The sequence below is a fragment of the Hemibagrus wyckioides genome, linkage group LG06 (genome assembly GCF_019097595.1).
Source record: "Hemibagrus wyckioides isolate EC202008001 linkage group LG06, SWU_Hwy_1.0, whole genome shotgun sequence".
Taxonomy (NCBI): domain Eukaryota; kingdom Metazoa; phylum Chordata; class Actinopteri; order Siluriformes; family Bagridae; genus Hemibagrus; species Hemibagrus wyckioides.
In genome coordinates this window covers 8,707,073-8,731,879 of record NC_080715.1, presented here as the reverse complement: position 1 = coordinate 8,731,879, position 24,807 = coordinate 8,707,073, and the positions used below count along the sequence as shown (strand labels likewise).

The window sequence follows — 24,807 nt, the reverse complement described above, 5'->3', positions numbered from 1 at the left end:
ATGATTCTGAATAATTCAGTGTGATTCCAAATGACTCAAGATGATTCTGAATGACTCTGCATAAATCTAAATGACTCGAGATGATTCTGAATGACTCTGCATGAATCTAATCGACTAGCTGAATTTGAATGCCTCAAAGTGATTCTAAATGACTCAAGAAGATTCTGAATGATTCAGCATGATTCTAAATGACTCAGAACGATTCCAAATGACTCAAGATGATTCTGAATGATTCAGCATGATTCCAAATCTCTCAGAATGAATCTGAATGACTCAAAATTATTCTGAATGATTCAGGTGTGCATTGTGATGTACTGACCTTTAAAGGTGGCCACCTCTCCAGTGTGAGCTTTAGGAAGGCCTTTCTGACACACATCAGTAGTTAAAGCCAGAGTTACACCACAGCTGCCCAGGAGAAACCCGATCTGCTGACTGCCCGCATCCTGTACACAGACAGACGGGGAGACACGAAAGATGTGGACAAGGTCAAACCTTCAGAGTCTTGCCAAGAGAGGCCTTAATTCTGCTTTCAGTCCGATAAAGTCTGAAGAAAAGCGGTCCGAGTTCTCATCATTTACACTTCTGTTCGACTCAAAATCACACTCCCTCATCATGTTCAACTGTACATCTTTCACACACACACACACACACACACACACTGTATATAAAAGCTGGGCTGGAGCTGTGCCGACATAAAATCTCCTGTCCTCCTTTCTGTCGTCTGAGAGGAAGACGAGGGTGCGAGCAGTCTGTTTAACAGCAGTTGCCAGAACACCAGCAGACAGACAGACAGAGAACTTGGCAAAAATAAAAAATAAAAAAATGATATGGCTTTAGGAAAAACAGTTCTGGACACCAGCCATGTCTCCACCTGAACACAGCTTGGCACTGAACTCTTACAGCTATTATATTTTTCATTAGTCATTTGGCAGGCACGCATATTCACTCACAAAATGTGCAAAAAGCTGAAGATACATGGAGAATATGTTAGGTACAGAGAGTATGCACACTTTCATAATCTAAATGCAAGTATGTGTATTAAAAATAGCAACCTATGCAAAAGGATAAAGATAAATAAGAAGTTAGATGATTAAAGTATAATAATATAAATAAAATTTTTACAACATTGCATTACAGTGATGTTCCAATGTGCAAAATTTTACCATTTTATAATGTTATAATTTTAAATTTTATAATTTTTTATATTTTATAATTTTATATAGTCTTACATTCTTTTTTTATTTGAATTGCTATTAGTTTAGTTTATTATTATTTATTGTGTATTGCTAATAAGTATTGTGCAATATTTTTTTATTTATTTATTTTCTTTTATAATTTTTTACATCATTCCTTTTCTTTTAATATCTGTCTTTTTAAATTTCTTTCTTTCTATCTTTAGGTTAAAAACCTGCACGTTACTGTCTGTTGTACTGCTGTGACAATTGAATTTCCCCACTGTGGGATCAATAAAATTTATCTTATCTTATCTTATCTTATCTTATCTTATCTTATCTTATCTTATCTTTATTAAATCAGGCTTAAAAAAGCTCCTCTTGCATTGCACTGCTTTAAAGCCTGACACAATAATAATAGTAATAATAATAATAATAATAATAATAAATACATTTTTAATGCAACATAGAAACCATGGTTCTCAAAATGCATACATATATATATATATATATATATATATATATATATATATATATATATATATATATATATATATATATAAATTTTATTAATATTTATTATAAAAATTACTTTATTATTATATTTATTTATTAAAATATTTAATAATTTAAATATTTAATTAGTTGGATCATGGTGGTAAAAATAATTGTGAGATCAGTAGAATTCAATTCAATTCAATTTATTTGTATAGCATCTTCTACAATGGACATTGTCAGCTTTACAAAAGTAGAGAAACAGAAAAAGGAGAAAAAAATTATTTAATTAAATGATTAAACTATTTTATCCCTAATGAGAAGCCTGTGGAGACGGTGACAAGGAAAAACTCCCTGTGATGATATAAGGGAGAAACCTTGGGAGGAACCAGGCTGAGAAGGGAACCTCATCCTCATTTGGGTGACACTGGACAGTAAGTCCAGTTTACACATGAATAGTTATACACACGTGAACCTGCAGAGGGCAGCAACGAGCTACATACAGAAACAGGTATACGTGAGCGGGGTGTGTGTGTGTGTGTGTGTGTGTGTGTGTGTGTGTGTGTGTGTGTAATGATACCTTTCGTGTAAGTGGCACCTCTATGGGCACAGGCACTAACTCTGCCAGCAGACATCCATAAAACGCCACCATGAACATCACAGGGTCGTTGTTGGGGAAAACAAGGGCGACCTGAGTAAAATGAGACCCGAAACAAAGCAAAAAACACAAAACAATGGCATCATTCTGCTTATATTGAGCATTTCAAGCTTAAAAAAAAATCAAAGTTTCTTGATCAAACATGATCTCCAACTAATGAATAAATAAAGTAGCCTCCAGAAAGTACTGCGTTTGGAGTTTGCAAACGCAATACTTTTTGGACCTAAATAGAAATAGAGCTAAAACAAAACATTTATATTATATAACATTATATAAAGAGGAAATAGGAAAGGTCCTGACAGTGTAAAAACGTAAGAGTTCAGGTTATTTAGCTTCATGCTAAGTTCACTGAGGTAAATTGTGTAGCATGAGTGTGTGAGTTAACCTGACACTAATGTTCGAAGGAAAAAAGACAATTTAAGATGAAGACTGTGGCTCTAGTTGTTCATTTTTCTAGAAAAGTGTGTCATTAAGTATTAGAAACAAGTCTGTGAGATACTGAATGACTAAACATGGAGTGGCGTGAGTGTGTCGTGTTTTAGACATGCAGTGTACACAATGCTAAGTTGAAGGCTACGCAATTCTATGCTAGCTCCCCTTAACCTTGTAGCTCCAGACCGAAGCCATGTCTTAGCTGATCGACAAGCCCACATTTGGAATCATTTTTATTTTATTTCTTGACAAGCTGTCCCTATAATGTCTGCTCATGCTGATGAATTAGACGTCCCACCCTGTCCCCAGGCCGCAGCAGTGGTTCGTTCCGGGAGCTGAGTTTGTTCAGAAGTGTGTACGCTAGTTTCTGACTGCGAGTCCATAACTTCCCTGTGACACAAAACACAAATCAATCCACAATTTTATATTACGATCCTTATTCATTAAGTTATTAACACTCTACTGTGTCATGGTTAATGTTGTGTACCGTAGGTGAGGGTGTAGATGGGTTTGCCCGTGTTGTCCAGTGATGTGAGACAGGGACTTTTAGGGTGTGTAGTGCCCCATCGCTGCAGAGAGGCCAGGAGAGATGGCGGCCATTTTGTCCCCACGTCTAACATCTCGCCATGCAGAGGAGTCATCTGGAGCCCCTCCGGTTTGGGCTGGTTAGGGTCGGGCTGCTGGACTACAAATAGAGAGAGAGAGAGAGAGAGAGAGAGAGAGAGAGAGAGAATTATCCCACTCATTTATTTATTCATTTTCAGCAAGCGTTTTATCCAGGTCAGGGTCACAGTACATCGGAAGCTGATGTCGGGAACACTAGACAGGAGGCGGGAACACATCCTGGATGGAATGCTGATAATTTTTGGAACCACCACACACACACACACACACACACACACACACACACACACACACACACAATATTAGTGCTAATATTGCTCACATGAACACACATTTGTTTTAAATTTCCCTCAGCAATATCACCTTTAGGCTTTTTATAATATGATATAATTTTTATATAAAATTATATATAATAAATAAAATAAAATAAAATAAAATAAAATAAAATAAAATAAAATATATAATTTTTTTAATATTCTATATATTTTAATATAATATATATATATTTTATTTTACAATATTATCTTTTTCTGAACTTCATCCAGCTGCACATTAAAAAGATGGATGGATGCATTGACAGAAGAATCATATCATAGATGTGTGAGTGGATCGATGTAGGGATGGAGTGATAAATGAGTGGATGAAGTGATAAAAGGATGGACGGGCAGATGGTTGGACGTTTGGCTTTGTCCTTAAGCTAGAGTAAAAATGATGAGTGAAAAAAAGGGTGATCTGAATGGTTATGGGTTAAATGGAGGCTTGGATGGAAAATGGGTGGATAGATAAACGACAGGATGGATGGATGGATCATTAGGTTGATCAGTACAGAGTCTGTGGTTAGTCGTAAACATTTGATTGGTTAGGGGAGAGATGGATGAATTTATTGACAGGTGGATGAGAGCTTTTAAACTTTCTGGATGGATGGATTACTGAATGAATTACCGGACAGATCGATGGATTAGTAAATGGATGGGAGGATGGATAGATAAATACAGGGAAATGTAATACTTTACAGAGAGAGAGAGACAGAGAGAGAGAGAGAGAGAGAGAGAGAGAGAGAGAGACAGAGAGTTGTCACAGTGTGTTTGAGATGTTGTGCTGTTATTTATGTCACCTAGGAAAAGATTAGATGGCCTACAGCTGTGTGTGTGTGTGTGTGTGTGTGTGTGTGTAAACAGTGCAAAAAATGAAGGTGAAAAAAAAGAAGAAGCCGGAAGAGCAGACGATGATCATACACACTCTACCCTACATCACCTCAACCATCTCTTCAAAACACAACAGAAGCTTTGGAGGTAAAGTGAACGACAAAAACTACACAAATGATCCACGTTTGCTGCTAACTAGCTAACTAGCTGCTGCTGTAGCGCATGACCCACACTCTGACCCAATTACAGGGGCGGGGCTCATCTTAAAGAGCTTGTCATAGTCAAAATTGGTTCTTTTTAAATGTATTATTTTCAGTATGATATTTTTATTCTGCCATATTTATGTTCACCAAGTGTATGAAAATAAACAAGCACAGAAACAGCAGTTCTGAATGAATGGCCAAGGCAGACATCCCCAGCTGCTTGTAAGCTGTAAGATAGCTTTGACAGGCGTGTGTGTGTGTGTGTGTGTGTGTGTGTGTGTGTGTGCGCGCTGTGTACACTCCAACCTCCCAAAGGAAACTAACTAATATAACAACACAATATTAATGTCTTTGTTTAATGCTAGGGGAAAATCTGAGACATGTGCAAGCACTTGACTAAAAGTTTCAGGCCTCAGGGTCTAGAGATGAAACTGTTCAATAGCTTAAGCTGGTCTCTGTGTCTCTGTGTCTCTGCAGTATCCACAGAGTCCCTTCAGGGTCAGTGATAAACTTCCTGCAGCCCAAAAGCTACATTTAGTTTAGGGCATGCTTCCGGTCTTTTCTTTTACTTTTCTTTTCTATTCTATTCACAATTCTTTTATTCTTTCTTCATCACTTAATAAATTTACACATTTCTGCTCTACAACCAATTTCACGTTTCCAATTATCCTTCCTTCCTTCCTTCCTCCCATCTCATCTTCCTTCCTTCCTTCCTTCCTTCCTCCCATCTCATCTTCCTTCCTTCCTTCCTTCCTTCCTTCCTTCCTCCCATCTCATCTTCCTTCCTTCCTTCCTTCCTTCCTCCCATCTCATCTTCCTTCCTTCCTTCCTTCCTTCCTTCCTTCCTTCCTTCCTTCCTTCCTCCCATCTCATCTTCCTTCCTTCCTTCCTTCCTCCCATCTCATCTTCCTTCCTTCCTTCCTCCCATCTCATCTTCCTTCCTTCCTTCCTTCCTCCCATCTCATCTTCCTTCCTTCCTTCCTTCCTCCCATCTCATCTTCCTTCCTTCCTTCCTTCCTTCCTCCCATCTCATCTTCCTTCCTTCCTTCCTTCCTTCCTTCCTCCCATCTCATCTTCCTTCCTTCCTTCCTTCCTTCCTACTCACTTTCCTTCCTTCCTTCCTTCCTTCCTTCCTCCCATCTCATTTTCCTTCCTTCCTTCCTTCCTTCCTTCCTTCCTTCCTTCCTTCCTTCTCATTTTCCTTCCTTCCTTCCTTCCTACTCACTTTCTTTCCTTCCTTCCTTCCTTCCTTCCTACTCACTTTCCTTCCTTCCTTCCTTCCTTCCTTCCTTCCTTCCTTCCTTCCTTCCTTCCTTCCTTCCTTCTCTTCCTTTCCTTCCTCCTTCCTTCCTTCCTTCCTTCCTCCAGTCCTTTTCGTTCTTTCTTTTCTAGATAAAACATTTCCTCTCAACCTACCATCCAGGAGTTCCTCGAAATCGTCCACGAAGAACTCACGCAGCGGCGGCCGCTTGGGTCTCTTCAGTGTGTTCAAGAGCTGCTGGATTTTAGACGAAACACGACTGTTCACGGGGACACCTTCAGGTGAAAAGAGAGAGAGAGACAGAAAGAGGGACAGAGAGAGGGATGGAGGAGATAAAAATGAACGGGATGAGATGAAAACATGGAGGGACGCCAGGATGCTTTCACATCACGGCCTTTCAGTCACAACGAGGTAGAACGACCTTAGGAGTCATTCTGACGCCGTGTGCAGTAGACACGTGGCTCCGCCCACCGGGAGCTCTCGGGCTGTCGGATTGGACCGGCTTTGATTAGACTACGCTGCCTGGCAACAACCTGCTGCCAAGTGAAGACATGAGCTTTTCTCATGAATGGAAGAAGCATCAGTATGTCCATTGCATAGGACAAAATACATCGACATAAGACGAGGAATAAAGTGACCATTACATAAAACCTTTAAATCTATCACTACATTGAATATATATATATATATAATTAGTAATTGTAGTATTATTAGTAATAAAGCACAACGTATGTGTTTAAAATACAGCATAAAAATCTAACACTACTAAATAACTGCTTGTTTTTATAGTTGTCTACCACAGTATATTAGAATTAAAATTAAATAATAAATATTTTCCATCCATCCATCTTCTGTAGTGCTTATCCTACTTGCAGGGAACCTGGAGTCTATCCCAGGGGACTCGGGGCACAAGGCTGTGGACATTCTGGACAGGGTGCCAATCCATCACAGGCCACAATCACACACACACACACACACACACACACACAAACACACACACACCCCTATTCACACACTACAGACAATTTAGAGATGTCACTCAGCCTGTTTTTGGACTGGAGTAGGAAACTGGAGTACCTTGAGGAAAGCCATGAACATGAAAAACCACTATGCCATTGTGTCTCCGTAATAAATATTTATTAAGCCTATTGTCGTAGACTTTCACTTCAAATTTTAAGGTATTTACATTTGAATCATGTGAACAGTGTAGCAATCACTTTATTTACCTCCCACACACACACACACACACACACACACTCCTTTCCATCAACAGACTGTGAGTTTCTTCCCTGTTGAGGTTTTTACTGCAGCTGTCTTCACCTTCTCCTTATTCTCCAGTCATTTTTGACTTCAGCAAAATGAAATGCACCTCATCTGGATTCAGGTCAGGTGACAGCCTGTTGTAAAACACACTGCACTCCTTCGCCTTGAAAAAAGGGTCTTCGAAATATGCTCTATATTGAATATTGATCTTCGCCCCATCGTATTGTCCATATTATGCTGTTCCAGAATTTTCAGGCTTATTTAGATTCTGCTCTGGTCTTTTGAGCTTCTTGATTGTTGACTTTGACACAGATACCCCTACCTCATGGAGGGTGTTCTTGATCTTACAAACTGTTGCAAAGAATTCTTCACCAGGGAACGAATACTTCTATCATCCACCACAGGAGTATTCAGTGGTCTTCCAGGACTTTTGGTGTTTGCTGAGCTCACCAGTGTGTTCTTTCTTCACATTGAGAGTTAACAGAAAGCTTGCTATGAACGAACTGTCCAGTTACTTTTGGTCCCTGATAAAGGAGCCACCTACACTATATTGCCAAAAGTTTTGGGACACCCCTCCAAATCATTGAATTCAGGTGTTGTTTTCAGGGGTTGGGCTCGGCCCCTTGGTTCCAGTGAAAGGAACTCTTAATGCTTCAGCATACCAAGACATTTTGGACAATTTCATGCTCCCAACTTTGTGGGAACAGTTTGGGGATGACCCATTCCTGTTCCAACATGACCGCACACCAGTGCACAAAGCACGGTCATGAATGAGTGAGTTTGGTGTGGAGGAACTCGACTGGCCTGCACAGAGTCCTGACCTCAACCCCATAGAACACCTTTGGGATGAATTAGAGCGGAGACTGTGAGCCAGACCTTCTCATCCAACATCAGTGCCTGACCTCACAAATGCTCTTCTAGTGGAATGGTCAAAAATTCCCATAAACACACTCCTAAACCTTGTAGAAAGCCTTCCCAGAAGAGTTGGAGCTGTTATAGCTGTAAAGGGCGGGACAACTCCATATTACATTCATGTGCATGTAAAGGCAGATGTCCCAGTTTCAGCCTGGCTCACAGTCTCCGCTCTGATTCATCCCAAAGGTGTTTTATCAGGTTGAGGTCAGGACTCTGTTCAGGTCAATCAAGTTCCTCCACACCAAACTCATCATCCATGTCTTTATGGACCTTGCTTTGTGCACTGGTGTGCAGTCATGTTGGAACAGGAACATCCCCAAATCGTTCCCACAAAGTTGGGAGCATGAAATTGTCCAAAATGTCTTGGTATGATGCTGAAGCATTAAGAGTTCCTTTCACTGGAACTAAGAGGCCGAGCCCAACCCCTGAAAAACAACACCTGAATTCAATGATTTGAAGGGATGTCCCAAAACCTTTGGCAATATAGTGTATAAGAAGTGCTGTGATTCCTACGCTGTTCATCTCATGTAATTTAATTAAAGCTGGAAGCCTGCACTTTGAGCTCATATTAATGATTTAATTTCAACTCCAATTTACTCTGGTAGACCCATAAATTAACCAGAACTTTATCAAGGTACGAATATTTCTGCATCTGACTGCATGTACAGAAATGATTACTTTCATGCTGTAGTTAATATTAGAGTGTCTCTGCAAGTTCAAAATATACAGCAGGAGCAAAATATTGATTCAGATATATAAGATGAAATACACTGTACAGTAATAATGTATGTAATGTTTATTATAGAATAAGAACTGAAAATAAGCTGATGGTTTGATGATGTTTCAGTCACAATGACAAATCAAGACAACAACAAAAAAATGAAACGAAGAAAAATGATGAATCACTGAAGACTGCAGTGACAGAATGAAGCCAGTGTGTGTGTGTGTGTGTGTGTGTGTGTGTGGTGAGCTGTCTGGAGTGTGGTGTGTATATGTGCTGTGAAGTCTATGTATATATTTATAGACCAGGGTGAAAAGAAACACAGCTGCAGTGTGACCGCAGTCTCATCACTTTCTGTCCCATACACACACACACACACACACACACAGTCCATCTAATCTCACACACACACACAAACATAAAACATCATCTGTCCTTACATGCCCACACACACACACAAAATCCATCTATGCTCACACACACACAAACATAAAACATCATCTGTCCTTACATGCTGACACACACACACACACAAAATCCATCTATGCTCACATACACACAAACATAAAACACATCAGGCATACACACACACACAATCCATCTATGCTCACATACACACAAACATAAAACACATCAGGCACACACACACACACACACAAAATCCATCTATGCTCACATACACACAAACATAAAACACATCAGGCACACACACACACACACACACACACAAAGTCCATCTATGCTCACATACACACAAACATAAAACACATCAGGCACACACACACACACACACACACACACACAAAGTCCATCTATGCTCACATACACACAAACATAAAACACATCAGGCACACACACACACACACACACACACAAAGTCCATCTATGCTCACATACACACAAACATAAAACACATCAGGCACACACACACACACACACACACACACACAAAGTCCATCTATGCTCACATACACACAAACATAAAACACATCAGGCACACACACACACACACACACACACACAATCCATCTATGCTCACATACACACAAACATAAAACACATCAGGCACACACACACACACACAATCCATCTATGCTCACATACACACAAACATAAAACACATCAGGCACACACACACACACACACACACACACACACAAAATCCATCTATGCTCACATACACACAAACATAAAACACATCAGGCACACACACACACACACACACACACACACACAAAATCCATCTATGCTCACATACACACAAACATAAAACACATCAGGCACACACACACACACACACAATCCATCTATGCTCACATACACACGAACATAAAACACATCAGGCACACACACACACACACACACAAAGTCCATCTATGCTCACATACACACAAACATAAAACACATCAGGCACACACACACACACACACACAAAATCCATCTATGCTCACATACACACAAACATAAAACACATCAGGCACACACACACACACACACACACACACACAAAGTCCATCTATGCTCACATACACACAAACATAAAACACATCAGGCACACACACACACACACACAAAATCCATCTATGCTCACATACACACAAACATAAAACACATCAGGCACACACACACACACACACACACAATCCATCTATGTTCACATACACACAAACATAAAACACATCATCCGTCCTTACACACACACACACACACAGTCCATCTAATCTCTCACACACACACACACACACACACACACACACACACACACAGTCCATCTAATCTCTCACACACACACACACACACACACACACAGAAATCATCCAGATAAAAGCTGGAATTCTCCGTGTTTAAATTCTTCTGCTGGTTTTTGTTTGTACACACAGTTATCTGTAATCTCAAAGAAATTACAGAAAAATAATAAATAAATAAATCAAACACCAATGGCACCATGAAGAAAACATCAAGGCCACAAAACATATTTGTGTGTAATTATCTGCCCGCTTTCTGATCAGTCCTTACACAAGGGTCACTCTAACAAAAGGCCAACAAAAATGAATCAATCCTCCTCATATAGCCGTTCTATATTTACGCTTCAGCATTGTAATTAAACTGAAGAGTTAATTACTCACTCTAAATGTATTTCTAGGCTGCAATGTGTGCGAGCACTTTCATTAAAAGTGGCACAAACAGAGCAAGGAGAACCCTATCATATATATTACACACTCATGTATCTGATGAAGAGTAGCATGTGTGTGAATGTACGGAGCGTGAAATGAAACCCTGCTGCTGACAGAAAAGTAAGGAGCTCCTTCACTGCCGGTTCGATTGGCTGCGATGCGTGCGCGTGTCAGGCGGAGGTGAGCGCTGTTGCTGTGGCGATGAAGGGACTCACCGTCAGCCGTGTCCATAGCGCTGCTGGGGTGTGTGTGTGTGTATCCGTGGGGAAGACCTCGCACCGAGGCTACCTGTGAACGCTCAGCCAGCCCCGTCACGTCCGGAGGAGCGCAGTGGTTATCTGTCAGAGGCGAAAGATCAGAGAGGAAAAACATTAAGGGTTACACTGGTGCCGTGACCCGAGGGTGAGTGTAATGGAGGCCCGCCTCCCATGATGAAGACCCGGGTTCGAGGGGTGGGGGTGGGGGGTTACAAAACTAAGGAGCAATACATTTATAATGATTAAATTTATAATAATTTATAATTCCTCACTGTCTACTTTCATATGAGCTTCATATTAACCACCACTAGAGTGTGACATGACAAACGGGGGCAGTGTGACATGACTCATGTGGTTAAAGATCTGGGCTGTTGATCAGAAGGCCGGGGTTCAAGCCCCCAGCCCTGCAAAGCTGCCACTGTTGGGCAATTGATCAAGGCCCTTAACTCTCTCTGCTCCAGGGGTCACTGTATCATAGCTGCCCCCGTGCTCTGACCCCAACTTCCTCAGCTGGGATATGTGAAGAAAAGCATTCCACTGTGCTGTAATGTGTGTGTGGAGATCTTCTAAGACATTCAGTGTTGAACAGGTCCACTTGATTGCTTATACTAAACTTAGCAAACAGCAAATATCTTCTTTATTTATTACTGTTCACGGCTCCTTACTTCTCTATATTCTATAACCTTTATATCCTTAACACTACACAGGAAATATGGCTTACCTACCCCCCACATGCATCCAAGACTACAACTTAATACCTCAGCATCCTGTATAGCCTCTGTATCTAATACCCCCTTCATACCCTGTATGCTACTTACACTAAACTTAAAACCCTTAATATCCTCAACAACACATATAACACTATACAATCTACACTACACGACTTCTATCCACTTCACTGCAACCCCCTACAAACCTGTATACCTCCAATACTACCCCCCTCCTTCCCTTAGTATTCCCTCATGGCAACAAATCTAATACCATGCACAACCTTCGAGAAAACACCGTGTATACCCCATGACACCCTGTATACATTCTAAAGTAAACCCTTCATACCTCCTAATACACTTTATCCCATTTACATTGTAATCTGGATCTATATTCATAATCATGTATTCTATATATTATGGAATTTCCAGCTTGCTGGTGTAACTGGCCTCAAACTTTCTCTTCATACATACAGATACATAAAGTATATTTATGTTTTAACCTACATACATTACGCATAACATTATGACAACCTGTAATATTGCACTGGTCACCCATTTGCTGCCACAACAGCCCTGACCCGTCATGCACTGTGTATTCTGACACCTTTCTATCAGAACCAGCATTAACTTCTTCAGCAATTTGAGCAACAGTAGCTCGTCTGTTGGGTCGGATCACACGGGCCAGCCTTCGCTCCCCACGTGCATCAGTGAGCCTTGACCCTGTCGTCGGTTCACCACTGTTCCTTCCTTGGACCACTTTTGATAGATACTGACCACTGCAGACCGGGAACACCCCACAAGGGCTGCAGTTTTGGAGATGCTCTGATCCAGTGGTCTAGCCATCACAATCTGGCCTTCATCAAACTCGCTCAAATCCTTACGCTTGTCCATTTTTCCTGCTTCTAACATCAACTTTGAGCACAAAATGTTCACTTGCTGCCTAATATATCCCACCCACTAACAGGTGCCATGATGAGGAGCTCATCAGTGTTGTTCACTTCACCTGACAGCAGTCATAATGTTACACCTGATCTGTGTATACTCTGCTTTAATGTGGTCCAGACAACACACTCTATAATCTAGTTGAGGGTCTTTCAGCTTTGGGATATCTTCCACTAAACACACGTGCATAAGTAAAGCAGATGAAACAGCTTATAGCTCTATAAATAGAGACTTTAGGAAGCTGAAGGCAGTACTGAGTAAAACTCTTTGACAATTGATAGCCTTTTGTAAACACACAGGAAAAAGGAGTACTCAGGTTGTCAGCAGATAGAACATTTCTGAAAGCTTTCAGGAAGATGTCAAAAAATGAGGCCTATTTAAAAAAAAAAAAAAAAAAAGAGGCCATGAGGAGTAAAGAGTTGTGTCTTCACTCAAGGAGCAGACTAGAACAAGCTGGCAGTGAGGGTATTGAAGCTGCTAAGCTCTACAGCTTAACGGATAAGTCAACTCAGAGCACCGAGGTACAAAAGAGAAACACCTTTCAGAGTTCAGATCTTACTGTAAAGGAAGGCTAGTAAACTAAAGGAAGACTGGTTCACAAAATCTTTGGTATTGACACGAAGCACCTATGTATGAAGAGAGGCCAGTTACACCAGCAAGCTCCAAAAAACTGTTCAGTTCTGCCTTCATGGAAATTTCATAATATATAGAGTACATGGTGTTGTATGAGGCATGGATCCAGATTACAATGTAAATGGTATAAAGTGTATTAGGGTTTTCTTTAGAGTGTTTACAGGGTACATCAGTTGTGGAGTTTGTTGCGACGAGGCGATAACAGGTGACGGGGGGTGGGGGTGGGGGTGGGGGGCAGGGAGTAGTATTGGAGGTATACAGGTTTGGAGGGGGTTGTAGTGAAGTGGATAGAAGTCGTGTAGTGAAGATTGTATAGTGTTATATGTGGTGTTGGGAATATTTATGGTTTAAGTGTAGTGTAAGTAGCATACAGGGTATTTAGGGGGTATTAGATACAGGGGCTATACAGGATGCTGGGGTATTCAGTTGTAGTATTGGATGTATGTGGGGGGTACAAAAATGTGTGACGAAATGCAAATATTCTTCACACTGAACTTCCGGTCTCCAGCATTCACATGGAAGTGAGTGGAAGGAAAAAAGTGTAGTGCCTGCATAATATTAGAGGGTAGAGGTTAGGGGGTATATGGGGTGTGCTGGGTGTTAAGGGTGTAGAATAGGAGTGTGATGTACAGGATGCAGTGTGGAAAACACATAAACATGTCTGTAAAAAGGTATAAGGGGTAGAGTGATTTGGGGGTAGTGTAGGAGGAAAGTACGTATTGGGGTAACAGGACGTATGGGGGAACCTACATTATACTGAAGAAGGTATTTGAGGTGCAGTGTAAAATTTATGCAGGGTGGTAGGGGTAGTATGCAAGGTATAGGATGTTAGAAGATATTTAGGGTGTAGTAGTGTACATGATATGCAAGATATTAGAGGATGCATAGGGTGCAAAATGAAAAGTTTATAATCGATTATTAACTATATAACATAATTTAGAGCATTTGCTAGACACCTTTATCCTAAATAACTTACATTCATCTCAATTATACAACTAAGATCAAGAGCAGCTTGAAGATGCTGGGATTTGAACTCCCAACCTTCCCACCAGTCCAACATCTTAACCACTGAGCTTTCCCATCCCCAAAATGTACAGTTGTATAAAAACAGGAAGCATTAAAGCAGTAGAGGTACTGACCGAGTTGTGTGTGGGCCATTACATCAGCCAGAACAGTAGCAGCTGTGGCAGAGTTTGAGGCGGAGTTAGAACTATGGTGGCTCCGCCCACCCGGGTACGATGACGTGGAGGAGGCGGAAGAGGAAGTGGATGAGCAGTGATGATGAATGACGCGGTTGAACCAGTGTTCCACGTTCGGATTTGGCGCCTGGAACGGTGATGACGATGCCATCCGTCCCTCATCCTCTGACGCTGAGGATGTGTCTGTGAAGAGCGAGAGAGAGAGCATCAGCATCAAAACACACACACACACACACACACACACACAAGAAGATAAGATCTGATGAAAACAACCAACTTATAAGGCAGTTAGATCAGTCCTGGGAATTCCAGTTTATGCATATTTTAGTGTTTTCTAGTCAAACATCAGTGATCAAAGTGCTGTACCGGGCATCCCACAGCCCACATGGAGTGAGAGTCACATCATCATCATCATCATCATCATCATCATCATCATCAGGAGCAACAGAGAAAATATCCATCTGAATTGTACAGCATATTTAACCAGCTACTTAACATAGCCATCAATATCGTAGCAGTGCTCAGAAGATCCACAGAGCAGCCCTGATTTACCCAGCAGCCTTCACCAGATACAGCAGAATAACATAGAGGCCAGTTTTTTAATAGGCTAACATTATGTTCACGTTGTCTATCCAAGCGTCCATCCGTCCGTCCGTCCATCCATCCATCATCCACACATATTTCTATTTATCCATCCATCCATCCATCCATCCATATTTCTATCTATTCAACTATCCAACCATTCACCCATCTATCCATCCATGCATTTATCCATCCATCCCTCCATCCATCCATATTTCTATCTATTCATCTATCCAACCATTCACCTATCTATCTGTCCATCCTTCCATCCTTTCATCCATCATCCACTCATATTTCTATTTATCCATCCATCCATTCATTCATTCATCCATCCATCCATCCATCCATATTTCTATCTATTCATCTATCCAACCATTCACCCATCCATCCACCCATCCATCCATCCATCCATCCATCCATATTTCTATTTACCCATTCATCCATCCATCCATCCATCCATCCATCCATCCACACATGCATTTAGCCATTTATCCAAGCATCCATCCATCCATCCATCCATATTTTTATCTATTCATCTATCCAACCACTGACCCATCCATCCATCCGCCCATCCATCTATCCATCCATCATCCACTCATATTTCTATTTATCCATCCATCCATCCATCCATCCATCCATCCATCCATCTGTTCACACATGCATTTAACCATCTATCTGTCCATCCATCCATTCATTCACTCATATTTCTATTTATCCATCCATCCATCCCTCCATCTATCCATTCATCCATCCATCCATCAGTTTATCTGTCTATCCTCTTTGTGTATCTACAATATTTAGAATGAGGTCTCTGTGGGCTGTGATTGAAATATATGACCCTCTTACACACCTGCTTCAACTCCTCAGCACTGTTTTTCTGGGATTAAAAAAAGAGGTGAAGTGTATTTACGTGTACTGAAAGAGCGGTACAGCGTACTGGTTTAGTGTGTGGCAAAGTGTGTTACAATGCGTTAGAACATGGCTCGCCATGCTGGTTCTGTCCATTATCTTATGATCTGTCTTGATAAATAGAGAAAATTAGGGGGAAAGGCAGCCTCCCAAAAATACAGTCAATTTTCCTGTGCTACATTTGTTCCCTTTTCTCAGTCTGAGCATGTGATTAGAGGAATGTTTAATAAAATAAACTGGCAACATATACATAAAATCAACAGAATAACAGGAGGAGTGATAACAGTATACAAAAAATACACCATATGCATTTTTCTAACTGGTTTAACGACATGTGCCACAAACCTATTAAAATGAATCAGCATTAATATAGCGATGACATTCTGAAGCAGCAGTCGTAATCAGTCTCATTAAGCACATTAAAGAAACCAGGCATGGACTTGTTGGAGCCAGAGGAATGCCCATAGCAAGTAATCTGAAGCTAATACAGAGAGAGAGAGAGAGAGAGAGAGAGAGGAATACACTACTGAATATTTACCTCGGCTCTCTTACTTTTCACTAATATATACACAAGGGAATATTATAAACAAAGGAAATTGTGCCTCTGTTCAATTTAATGGCAATATATATATATATAGTTTTTTCAGTACTCCTGAATAAAAAGGATTTTGGAAACACTATGAGCTTAGTGACTAATGATATCACAAAATAAACTCTTCTCGTGAAGGACACAGATGAGACGTTTTTGTTCTTTTTATGACAGACTTGACTCTGACTCAATAAACAGATGATTAGACAAAACAAAGTCTCTGATACTGAAATGTTTATGTGCGGAAAAATGTGAGCTATTGTACTAGCATTTAACTAATGGACTAACATCCAACCATTGACCCATCTATCTGTCCATCCATCCATCCACACATGCATTTAAGCCTCTATCCAAGCATCCATATTTCTATCTATTCATCTATCCAACCATTCACCCATCTATCTGTCCATCCATCCCTCCATCCATTCATCCATCCATCCATCCATCCATCCATCCCTCCATCCATTCATTCATTCATTCATTCATCTATCCATCCATCCATCCATCCATCCGTTCACACATGCGTTTAATCATCTATCTGTCCATCCACCCATCCATGCATCCATCCATCCATCCATCCATCCATCCATCCATCTGTTCACACATGCATTTAAGCCTCTATCCAAGCATCCATATTTCTATCTATTCATCTTTCCAACCATTCACCCATCTATCTGTCCATCCATCCCTCCATCCATTCATCCATCCATCCATCCATCCATCCCTCCATCCATTCATTCATTCATTCATCCCTCCATCCATCCATCCATCCATCCATCCAACCATCTGTTCACACATGCATTTAATCATCTATCTGTCCATCCACCCATCCATGCATCCATCCATCCATCCATCTGTTCACACATGCATTTAACCCTCTATCCAAGCATCCATATTTCTATCTATTCATCTACCAAACCATTCACCCATCTATCTGTCCATCCATCCATCCATCCATCCATCCATTCACTCATATTTCTATTTATCCATCCATCCATCCACCTATCCATTCATCCATCCATCAATCATTTAACTAATGGACTAACTACGTATGATAGTCCACATTGGAGTTATTAAGATACATGAGATAATATCCATCCATATATATATATATATATCATGGATGGGATGTTAGCATGATGTAGTGTGTTTCTGATTTTTAGAAAAGATAAATTTCTAGAGATCACCCCACCCAAAAAAAATTGAATTCAATTCGATTTTATTTGCATAAACCTTTTAACAATGAACACTGTCACAAAGCAGCTTTATAGAAATAGACAAATTTAGGACATAAAGGATAAATTTATTCCTAATGTCCAGGCCAGCAGTGATGGTGGTGAGGAAATACTCTCTGACATGATATGAGGAAGAAACCTTGAGAGATGAGTCCTCATCTGGGTGACACCGGATAGTGTGATTATAAATATTATTATTAATATTTATATAATATTAATATAATTTCCTTTCTATAAGTGTATAATATATGGCCTTTTTAATAGTATTAAACACTTTATTGCTCTATTTGTTGAGTAGAGAGGTAACACGCTATGAACACCAAAAACTATAACAGAAGGGAGATTCATTTTAGTCATTTCTGATCCATCCATTTTCTATACCTGCTTTATTCCTAATTAGGGTCACAGGGATCTGCTGGAGCCTATCCTAGCACACATTGGGGCAAAAAGCAGGGGTACACCCTGGACAGGTCACCAGTCCATCACAGGGCCACATATATAAAACAGACCACCACACACAATGGGCAATTTAGAATTACCAATCAACCAAATGTACATGTTTTTGGACTGTAGGAGGAAACCGGAGTACCCGGAGTAAACCCACACAGGAACAGGGAGAACATGCAAACTCCACACTGCCTGTTTGAACATGGGATTCAAACCCAGGACCTCCTTGCTGTGAGGCAACCACTAAGCCACCATGCTGCCGCTGCTTCTGATCCCTTACCAAGAAAAATCCCTAGTATAACATACAGGGCAACTAAACCGCTCCTGATCTGAACAAAGTGCTTTTACAATACACACAAAAACCACTCAGGCCAAAAATCTTGGTATAATTTGAGCTAAACTGATGTGAACTGAATTAAATTAAAGTGGATCTTAGGAGAAGAGAGAGACAATTAGAGACAATGACAGAGAGGGGAAAGAGATAGGAGTTCGATGAGCCTGCAGATCAGACAGGATCTGTTTAACACTAATGGTACTATTAATAACATACCCAGAGATCAGTGCAGCACGCATCCTGCAAATTACAAACCTCATATCGATCAACACACAGCTGGAAAGGAGCGTCAGGTTTACCTGAACGCGTCTTCCCAAATATTCAAGTCTCCACAGGCTCGTGAAAGCCGACCTCTTTTTCTCATTACGTTCTGTGTAATTACAGCAGGTAGGGAGCAGGCGATGTTCAAGGCAACGCTACATGGGAAGAGGAGCATCAATGTGAACAGAAGAGCCAGGAGGCAAGAGCGGAAATGAATCAGTGTAACATTGCTTCTCTCATTTTAAAGGGCACAATAAATGGCATGCAATATTGAATGCATCACATGTTACTATCTTGTTGGTTGCTGTACATTTTTATATATTAAAAACTATACTATCTATATGGTCCTATACACTATACCCGCTCTCTCTCTCTCTCCCGCTCTCTCTCTCTCTCATCATAAAAGTAACTGACCTAAATACCTCCTGTATATATTCCCCTATACATGATGCATACCCTAAATAAAGACCCGAACACTGTATACTGCAATGTTATAAAGTTGAAGACGGATACAGATGCAGTAAATGCGTTTTACTTAAAGAGCATCCAAAATGTAATTCTAAATCAGAACAGGAAACAGGAAGAGGCCGGGCGATCAGCAAACAAATCCAAACCAGAGGGAACCAAATCCAAGACATGGCAAAAGACCGAAGAAAAACAACACGGAACATTTGGTGGCAAATCACTGAACGTAACGTTAGCCTGAATACAGAAACACGAGAGTTTAAATACACACAATAAAAAGCAAATCAGGAAACATGAGAGAGACAACCACTGACAATACAGGAAAGAAGACGGGGATATGACACAAAATAAGCGCCTTGTACCATAAAGGGCATTTCTAATATCTTTCTATCATAGCCAGCTTTAATGTTTTGTACTTCAGCAGTTATTCTATGGGATCAGACCAGACTGGCTAACCTTCACATCCATTTATGGTTTTTGACAGAATCACTCATCCAGAGCGTCTTACATTTATCTCTTTCATACAACCGAGCGCTGGAGGTTTAAGGATCTTCCTAAAGAGCGCAACGCTAGCAGCTTGGCAGTGCTGGGATTTTAATACACAACCTTTCAGTCAGTAGGCCAACGTCTTGACCACTGAGCTACCACTTCCCACACACACCAGTACACTTACTGGTAGGCACTACCAGTTCACTACAATTCAGTTCTATTTTATTTCAGATTTGTATTGTGTTTTTAACAATGGACACTGACTCAAAGCAGCTTTAGGGAAATCCAGAATAGATTAAAATTTATTCCTGATGAGCAAGCCAGAGGTGATGGTGATGAGGAAACACTCCCTGAGATTATATGAGGAAAGAAACAGTCTCATAAGGAAACCTGACCCTCATTTGAGTGACACCAGAGAGTGTGATTATAAATAATGTCCTTTCTATAAGAGCATAGTTAAGTGGAGTTGTTACGCTTTACTATTTACGCTTTACGCTTTAAAGGTATGCTCTGTTCTGGAAAAGCTCTGACCCAGTCGTCCAGCCATCACAATTTAGCCCTTGACAAAGTGACGCAGATTTTTTACGCTTGCCCATTTTTCCTCATCAACTTTGAGTGTCTATTTAGTGTCTTGTGTGAGTAATATCCAGGCATGATTCTCTACATTTCTGGCGTTTGGTCAGAACACCCTGATCCAGAGCGGCTTACATTTATCTCACTGATACAACTAAACAACTGAGGGTTAAGGGCCTTGCTCAAGGGCCCAGCAGTGGCAGCTTGGTGGATCTGGGATTCTAACTCACAACCTTCTCATCAGCTGTCCAAGACTTAAACCACTAAGCTGCCACATCCAACACAAGAAACAACAAAACATTCTACTATATTTTAAAATGATAAAAGCACACAACAATATATTTCATATTTCTAACAGAATCCATTTCCTCTCTCTCTCTCTTACATTCAGTCTATCTCACTCTCTGGGCAATACAAAAGTCTTGCACACTTGTTGCAACATCTGTCTGTTCTCAGCACCTGTTTCTTTCTCTGTGATATTCTGAGGATACCAAAATATGACAGGAAGATTTCTTTTTATGTCTTATGTGATTCAGGGTATTATTTATTTATTTATTTATTTATTTATTTATTTATTCATTCATTCATTCATTCATTCATTCATTCATTCATTCATTCATTCATTTAATTCAATTCAAAAAACATTATTTATCCCCAAGGGTGCAATTAAAGGCATGCAGAGTAGTTAAAAAAAAAATAACATAAATAAAATACAATTGTTGTATGATGATAAATGGAATAAGTCTGTTAGTGCAAAAAGCGTTGAGTACACATCTGTATAAAATATCTGTAAAAGTAAACCTCTGTATAAAATCTAAAATATCTGTAAATAAATAGAAGCTGTCTAAACTGTGAAAAGGTATTGCTTAAGAGTCAAAAGAAAAAAAGAAAAGAGGAAGAAGAAGGAAGAAGAAGAAGGTGAAATAGATGGATGCATATATTAATAAATAGATTATACTTAAAGTGAGAATATTGTTGTGCAGTTGTTTTCACTGATTATTTATTTATTTATTTCTTCTTCTACTCATTATTATTATTATTATTATTATTATTATTATTATTATTAACAGCATAAAATTGTGCAATAGGTTATAAATACATTATCAATGTCCAGGCCAAGTAAAGATTGATTCCAAATGAAAGAGAGACTGAAACTGAATCATGTTGAAACCATCAAATCCTTTTCAAGGTCAAGCCTTTACTTCATCTGATTGGCTTCATTCGTACATTGCATCAGTGTTAGATCTGGAAGGAAGTATTATTTCTTGTCAAATTCTATGAATGTGTAAAGGAAAGACCACTCTAATGGACGAGTCCAAGATCATATTTACAAAAGAGGACACAGGACAAGATAATTGCCAATTCATAGACAGAGCATGTCTCGAATTTGCACCATATTGCATATATTTCTCTATACATCATCCAGTGGAATAACTTCAAATGTGTCCTAAATAAGGAACAACCGTCCTTAAACTGTCCTTGTGCAGTGACAAGATATTAACAGGATTGTGCATGTTCAACATCGCAGCACAATCCGATACGTGATTATCAGTTAAATTCTGTCTAAATCCGAAAGCAGCCTTCAGGGCGCCGTTCGCTCTGTGAGGTCCAATAATTACAGTCGTGTTAGGAGCCCAGATTCGCACAAGAGAGCGTGTGTGGGATTAAACCAGCCTGTTTAAACCATGTGTGTGTATCACTTTTCAAAGAACAATGGAATCAGTGGGCCATGATCCAATCCCCAATGAGGTGTCTGAATGAGTCAACTTTAACCTCTGAACCATTAATCCGCTTATCCCATCACTGGGTGCCATTATCCCCAGCCCCAAAAGAGAAAAGATCAGCTCTTTAGTTTATTAAATAAAGACCAGGGCATGATGAAGGCCTCCAGGCCACCGTATATTACAGACTAACAATGACAATCACAGATATTATGAACAGCACTCTTCAATTACATAACTACAGAAGGCTTGATATCATGTTTAATCCATTAAAAGTATATATATATGCATTTCTGGAGTTTTTTTGTGTGTGTATTTTTAATAGACTTTTGTATAATAAAAATCTGATTTATTTGTCTATATTTAGACAATTAGTTTATATTTTTAAATCTGCTCTTTATAGAATAGTTTATATTTTTATAGATTAGTTTATATTTTATTTTATATATTTTATATTTTTTAGATTAGTTTATATTTTTATAAATTAGTTTATATTTTATTTTATATATTTTATATTTTTGAGATTAGTTTATATTTTTATAAATTAGTTTATATTTTATTTTATATATTTTATATTTTTGAGATTAGTTTATATTTTTATAAATTAGTTTATATTTTATTTTATATATTTTATATTTTTGAGATTAGTTTATATTTTTATAGATTAGTTTATATTTTATTTTATATATTTTATATTTTTTAGATTAGTTTATATTTTTATAAATTAGTTTATATTTTTAAATCCACTCATTATATACAATGGATGTAAAAAGTCTAGACACCCCTGTTAAAATAGCAGGTAGAAAATAAAAAATAAATGAATAAATAAAAGAATAAATGAATTAAAATGAAATAAAAAAATATATAAAATAAAATAATTTTAGGGTGTAAAAATTCCTGACACAAAAACCTTCCATTTTAAAAGGAGTGTATAAACTTTTAATTTCCATTGTAACACCTTCATGATATAAACAGGAACTATTGATCATCAGTTTCCATAAAACTACGCATTATTATGATTAATGTAAAAGTTGTTGAGTATTTGTATCGGTTCATGTTAGACGATTGTAATGAAATGAATCATCTAAGATATAATGCGTTTGAATTGCATTTTGAAATAGCGATATTTTTATATCTTGTGTCATTTTGAACAGATGAGGTTCAATTATCGGTGAGAATCAAGGGGAAGGTGTACAAGACAGTAGTGAGACCGGCCATGCTGTATGGTTTAGAGACAGTGTCACTGAGGAAGAGACAGGAGTCAGAGCTGGAGGTAGCAGAGCTGAAGATGTTGAGGTTCTCTTTGGGAGTGACACGGTTGGACAGGATTAGGAACGAATACATCAGAGGGACGGCTCATGTTGGACGTTTGGGGGACAAAGTTAGGGAGGCCAGATTAAGATGGTTTGGACATGTCCAGAGGAGGGAGAGTGAGTATATTGGTAGGAGAATGTTGGACATGGAGCTGCCAGGAAGGAGGCAAAGAGGAAGGCCAAAGAGGAGGTATATGGATGGAATAAATGAGGATATGAAGCTAGTGGGTGCAAGTGATGTAGATGCAGAAGATAGGGATAGGTGGAGAGAGATGATTCGCTGTGGAGACCCCTGAAGGGAAAAGCCGAAAGAAGAAGAGAAAGAAGAAGAAGAAGAAGAAGAAGAAGAATAGAAGAGTATAGCCTTACTGTTGTAAATACAAGCGCTAAATCTGGGACTGCGAAGCTGAACCTACATGGTCTATTTATTCTCCTCTCTGCTCTGACTAAGTCTCTTTGAATAAAAGCCTCCACCATATAAAAATGTAATCCATATAAAAACACATCCAGGGGCACGATCCCGAGCCTTGCAAATGGCTAAAATGATCAGTAAGGGGAATAATTTTGCATTTGATGAATTAAGGAGATTCTCATTAACATAACATCCAGCTCCACATACAGCCTCGGGGCCGTAAAGTCAGAAAAAGAATGATATTGTCTCAATAAGGCAGAGTTACATAACAAGTGTGGGCTGTTAGCGCCGGGAATACACATAGCAATAGAGATCATTATTCCGAAAAGTTCACATGCTCTTTATGCAGTTTAAGGATTATTAGTCATCTGAGCTCTAACTGTGGAGGTCATCCACAACACCTTCTTGTCCCGAGTGGAGCAATTAGTCTGGAAGATTTAGAAAGCAGAGGTGTTTGTTCAGCAGATACTGCAGAGAGTCCAGGCTGGGAGCTTACAGGAGGACATCCTCTCATCAGGTGAGGAAGATGGTGTAGCTGTACTGAAGAACACCGTGTGGGGGTGTGGGGGGTGTTAGGTTATCAATACACATTAGGACCTCAGTGCTCTGGTCTGAGTTTAAAGCAGAGACTTAGTGAGCAACAGATTCAAATATGTGATGCATGTTATAGAGC

General features: G+C 39.5%; 1 protein-coding gene across 6 annotated transcripts in view; it reads right to left on the bottom strand.

The window, feature by feature from the left end:
- dip2a (disco-interacting protein 2 homolog A) overlaps positions 1 to 24,807 on the bottom strand; it is a 143,296-nt gene that overhangs the window by 39,577 nt on the left and 78,912 nt on the right. For 5 of the 6 annotated variants that reach the window (XR_009204700.1, XM_058391403.1, XM_058391404.1 and 2 more), the window contains exons 5-11: positions 14,745 to 14,987; positions 11,279 to 11,401; positions 6,146 to 6,265; positions 3,245 to 3,442; positions 3,056 to 3,147; positions 2,248 to 2,358; positions 320 to 443 (exon numbers count right to left, since the gene is read on the bottom strand). Coding sequence is in view for 5 of the 6 variants with exons in the window: in XM_058391403.1 (XP_058247386.1) it covers positions 320 to 443; positions 2,248 to 2,358; positions 3,056 to 3,147; positions 3,245 to 3,442; positions 6,146 to 6,265; positions 11,279 to 11,401; positions 14,745 to 14,987 (1,011 nt within the window). In the remaining variant the exon portion in view is untranslated. The remainder of the gene's footprint in view (positions 1 to 319; positions 444 to 2,247; positions 2,359 to 3,055; positions 3,148 to 3,244; positions 3,443 to 6,145; positions 6,266 to 11,278; positions 11,402 to 14,744; positions 14,988 to 24,807) is intronic. The other variant, XM_058391406.1, reaches the window with a different exon arrangement.